Source organism: Nicotiana sylvestris, chromosome 7 (assembly GCF_000393655.2).
Source record: "Nicotiana sylvestris chromosome 7, ASM39365v2, whole genome shotgun sequence".
Classification (NCBI taxonomy): domain Eukaryota; kingdom Viridiplantae; phylum Streptophyta; class Magnoliopsida; order Solanales; family Solanaceae; genus Nicotiana; species Nicotiana sylvestris.
This window is the reverse complement of record NC_091063.1, coordinates 160,817,706-160,819,439: the sequence shown is the minus strand read 5'-3', so window position 1 is coordinate 160,819,439 and position 1,734 is coordinate 160,817,706. Positions and strand designations below refer to the sequence as shown.

Below are 1,734 nucleotides of genomic sequence, written 5' to 3'. Positions count from 1 at the left end.
GGGATAGAAAGTGCTTTTTCCCGCAGTAGGGTAGGGAGAGATTCTTTCTCTTTACTAGAGCCAAGACTGTACGAGGAGAGAAAGACTTAAGTCGACTCAAGTGGAAATAATCAGACTGCTTCCATACCTTATCTCAGGTTACCCCTTAGTGCGGGTATGGGGCATGTCTTTTATTGTAGTAAAAAGGCAGCCCAGTACACAAAGCTCTGGCATGTGTGGGGTCCGGAAGGGTTGGAGATAAGGGTTTAATGTACGAAGTCTTATCTTTCATTTTTGTAAGAGGCTATTTCTACGGTTTAAACTCGTAACCTCCTAGTCATATAGCAATAACTTTACCCGCTACGTCAAGACTCCCCTGCTACTGCCCTTTATTGTAGTTTTTTTGGGGGAGGGGGAGGGGGGAGGAATACATAAAGGGCAAAATATATCCAAGTGGTTTTAAACAAAAAAGAAAAGTATTTGCTTACTTGGTCATCCCATGCTTTTTCTTTACCATAAATAACAGCAGCTCCAAAACTTCTAGCTGGGTTAATACCAGTTCCAGTTACAGGAATTGTAGCCAAATGAACCATAAACACAGCAAATCCAATTGGAAGTGGTGCCAACACCTTTAATTAATCACATTAAAAATCAAAATTATCAACCCAAACCATCAAAATTAGCATTAAAATAAGTAATTAAAAAGTCACAAAATTATACTTACAGGAACATGAGAGTCTCTGGCATTTCTCTTAGGATCAGTAGCAGCAAAAACAGTGTAAACAAGAACAAATGTGCCAATAATTTCAGCACCCAAACCGGTACCTGTATTATAACCATCATTCAACGTATTAGCACCACCACCATACTTAACATAGTACGCCTTCTGAAATGCCTTCACCAAACCACAACCACAGATGGCTCCTAAACACTGAGCCAACATATACATAATTGCGCGAACCAACGACACTTTCCTAGCCAAGAATAGTCCAAATGTAACAGCAGGGTTAATATGTCCACCAGAAATACCAGCAGTACAATAAACAAGGACAAAAATCATGCCCCCAAATGCCCATGCAATTCCAAGAATTCCAACACCACCACATTGTTCACCGTTATGGTCAGGGTCAATTTGGCTCTTGTATCCAATCACAGTGAGGACAGTAATGTAGAGAAATAATAAAGTGGCTATGAATTCAGCTATTATGGCTCTGTAAAATGACCATTTTCCTAGCTCCTCAGGGTCAATTAAGGGTGCAGGGGGTGGGTCTTGGTAGTCTTTTGGGGCGTATTCTGTGCCAACTTCAGTGTCCTTAGCCATTTGTTCACCAAAAAATAGACTCATAAGATGTTAAATTTGAGCTTTGCTAATTTTGAGAGAGGAGAATGTCGTGGAGTTGTTAAGGAGTGAAAGGATGTATTTATGGAGAAGCTTTGGATTTGGTATGAGTAATGAGTAATAATTTAAGGCTTCAGTTAGTGGCAGAGTGACCCACCCTCTAACTCGGAACGAAAATACTATTCAAAATTCCAAAAATATACCAGTATATTATGCTGGAGTTTCAGCATAAGTATAGTTGAACTCCAGCATATTATACTGGAGTTCCAGCATAAGTATACTTGAACTCCAGCATATTATACTGGAGTTCCAGGATAAGTATGTTGGAACTCCATCATAATGGAGTTCCAGCATACGTACACTTGAACTCCAGCATAATATACTGGAGTTCCAGCAAGTATATCTATCCAGCATAA

The 1,734-nt window shown here is 39.7% G+C and overlaps 1 protein-coding gene across 1 annotated transcript; it reads right to left on the bottom strand.

The window, feature by feature from the left end:
• Window positions 1-270: 270 nt before the first annotated feature.
• Window positions 271-1,399, bottom strand: LOC104248688 (aquaporin PIP2-2-like). The gene is made up of 2 exons (XM_070150940.1): window positions 704-1,399; window positions 271-608 (listed from the first exon to the last, which is right to left on the bottom strand). The coding sequence occupies exons 1-2, from the start codon at window positions 1,322-1,324 to the stop codon at window positions 369-371; spliced, it is 861 nt and encodes a 286-aa protein (XP_070007041.1). The 5' UTR covers window positions 1,325-1,399; the 3' UTR covers window positions 271-368.
• Window positions 1,400-1,734: the final 335 nt, after the last annotated feature.